The following is a 2229-nucleotide window of genomic DNA, read 5'->3' on the forward strand; positions in this document are numbered from 1 at the left end:
TATCCGGATGAAGGGCGATGAACTGGGGTGACCCCCCTGACGGCGCTGGGAGCAAGGCCCGGCGCTGACCCGGGATCAGGGCACCGGCGTACCTCATCCCAACGACCGGCTCCCACATGCCCACAGCTTCTCATCATCCGCATTCCTTCCCCTCCCCAGGGAGGAACAACGTTCATCTGGAGGTCGACTCAGACACGGTGTTGGCCTTGTATGGACTTGAGAGACACATGGTGAAGAGGGGCATCATCCAGGCACCTTTAATGACCCAGGGGGCTTGTTAACCCTCTCTAGCTGGAAGAGGCCGGGGGAACCCATTAACACGGCTGCCCAGGGGGGGCTTGTACCTGAAGCAACGTACACTGCTCACACATAATTATATGTTGACGTTCAGGGCATTTAGCCGATGTTTTCGTTCAAAGCGCCTTACAACTATTCATACACATATATATTTATATACAGTATAAATGTATTATACACACACACACAGCGAAATCAACCATGCAAGGCGACCGACAGCTTGTCTGGGGCAGTTTCCGGTCACGAGTCAACCCGCTCTACGTCCTGGGGGCTGGCCGTCTTCTGGGATTGAACCCGCAACCTTCAAGCTGTCGGTCAAGCCACAACCGACACTTTGCAATGCAATCTTTAACCACCTCCTCCCTTTACTGATCTACATGAATCTTTACAGGCATGGTTCACCCCCCCCCCCCCCCCCTGAACCCCACCCACATGGGCCACAGGTTGTAAAGAGTGGAGGCTGTCTGGGTCCAGGGCATGGGGGCAGTTAGCACGGCAGATAGTCAGGTGTCCCCCTCCCCCATCCCCCCTCTTCCAAAACACCCCCGACACTTACTTTATATTGCAGGTGTAAAGCCGCCCGCGCTGCTCGGCTAAAGGTCTCCTCCGGAGCCCCTCGGGGGGGGGGGGGGCTGCAATTATTTATGAAGGAAGACGCTGGGACTTAGAGCATTTGTGATTCCTTTATCGTTTTAGGACGGCGGTGCCGTCCGCCCTAAGATATGGATCATCACAGTTTGTGCCCTGGGTTTATATTAGTGAGATGTAACGGCGAGAGAGACGCTCAAAGTCCTGCTCTGATCGTCAATTAGGTGTTCACCGTGGAAAACCAAAGCAGAAGCCTGGTCTCTGTGGTGCAGGAGCCGATCTGAGGAGGGGAGGGCGCAGTGAGGGGAGGGCGCAGTGAGGGGAGGGCGCAGTGAGGGGAGACGGATGAGAGGGCGACGATGGCCCCCGTCAGACCACGCTGACGGGGGCCGGAGTGTGGCTCCATTAGTGCACGAGAGTCCCCGGGTTTCTAGAAACAGGTGTGTGAGTGTTGGAGTTAGAGGCAGGAGGATGGAAGCAGGAGGTGGGGTCGTTGGTCTCTCTCCTCGATACCTTTGTGTTAGAAGTGCTCTCCTCTGAGCAGACTGAGATTTATCTTACAATCTCGTGAATAGTCTAACCCTTTATTTTGCACGGTAGGGGGAAATATCAACATGGATTAATAAAGGGTCCGATACCCTTTATTAATCCATGTCGATCTAGTAAAGCCTTCACATCTTGAACCACCACAGCAGCCCAATAACAGCGCAGCCCCGGCCACGAGGCAGGGCGGACGACGTTCCAGCAGATGTCCGGCGATGCTCACACAACGGACATATTGTTCCTGTACTAATAGGCTCCCTGCTCTACGAGCCAGTCACATCAAACCGTCAGGTCTTCATGGGACCGCCGCTTGCTGGGAACACTTTGGACCACGCCACCTATTTTCCTTGAAGTGTAAAAGGCAACGATGTCCATCCGGGAGCAGTTAGGAGATGGAAGAAAACACTGGGGGTGGATTAGGGTTCGTCTAGATGAGGCCTCCTATTGGCTGATGGAGCCTCAGAAGGAGATGCTGCGTGTGGAAGTTTGAGAGGATTGCTATCTCTTCCCAGAAAAGTATTCAAGCCATAAAGTGTCCATCTGTCAGACTGCTGGCTGGGTTTACAAAGGGATTCGAAAAATATTCTCTCACACACACACACACACACACACACACACACACACACACACACACACACACACACACACACACACACACACACACACACACACACACACACACACTAAGACACACAGACACACACACATTTGAACACAGACAAGCTCAAACACACATGCAGCACACACACACACACAAATCCACACGTGTCTGAATACAAACACACAAACCATGTGCAAAAC

General features: G+C 53.2%; 1 protein-coding gene across 1 annotated transcript in view; it reads right to left on the reverse strand.

Annotated features, from left to right (window-relative positions):
• The window catches only part of LOC130390293 (A disintegrin and metalloproteinase with thrombospondin motifs 2-like), a 33081-nt gene extending 31278 nt beyond the window's left edge, over nt 1-1803 (reverse strand). The window contains exons 1-2 of the mRNA XM_056600154.1: nt 1714-1803; nt 1118-1264 (exon numbers count right to left, since the gene is read on the reverse strand). Coding sequence (XP_056456129.1) covers nt 1118-1264; nt 1714-1803 — 237 coding nt within the window. The remainder of the gene's footprint in view (nt 1-1117; nt 1265-1713) is intronic.
• Nucleotides 1804-2229: the final 426 nt, after the last annotated feature.

This window comes from Gadus chalcogrammus, chromosome 10, assembly GCF_026213295.1.
Source record: "Gadus chalcogrammus isolate NIFS_2021 chromosome 10, NIFS_Gcha_1.0, whole genome shotgun sequence".
In the NCBI taxonomy this organism is placed as follows: domain Eukaryota; kingdom Metazoa; phylum Chordata; class Actinopteri; order Gadiformes; family Gadidae; genus Gadus; species Gadus chalcogrammus.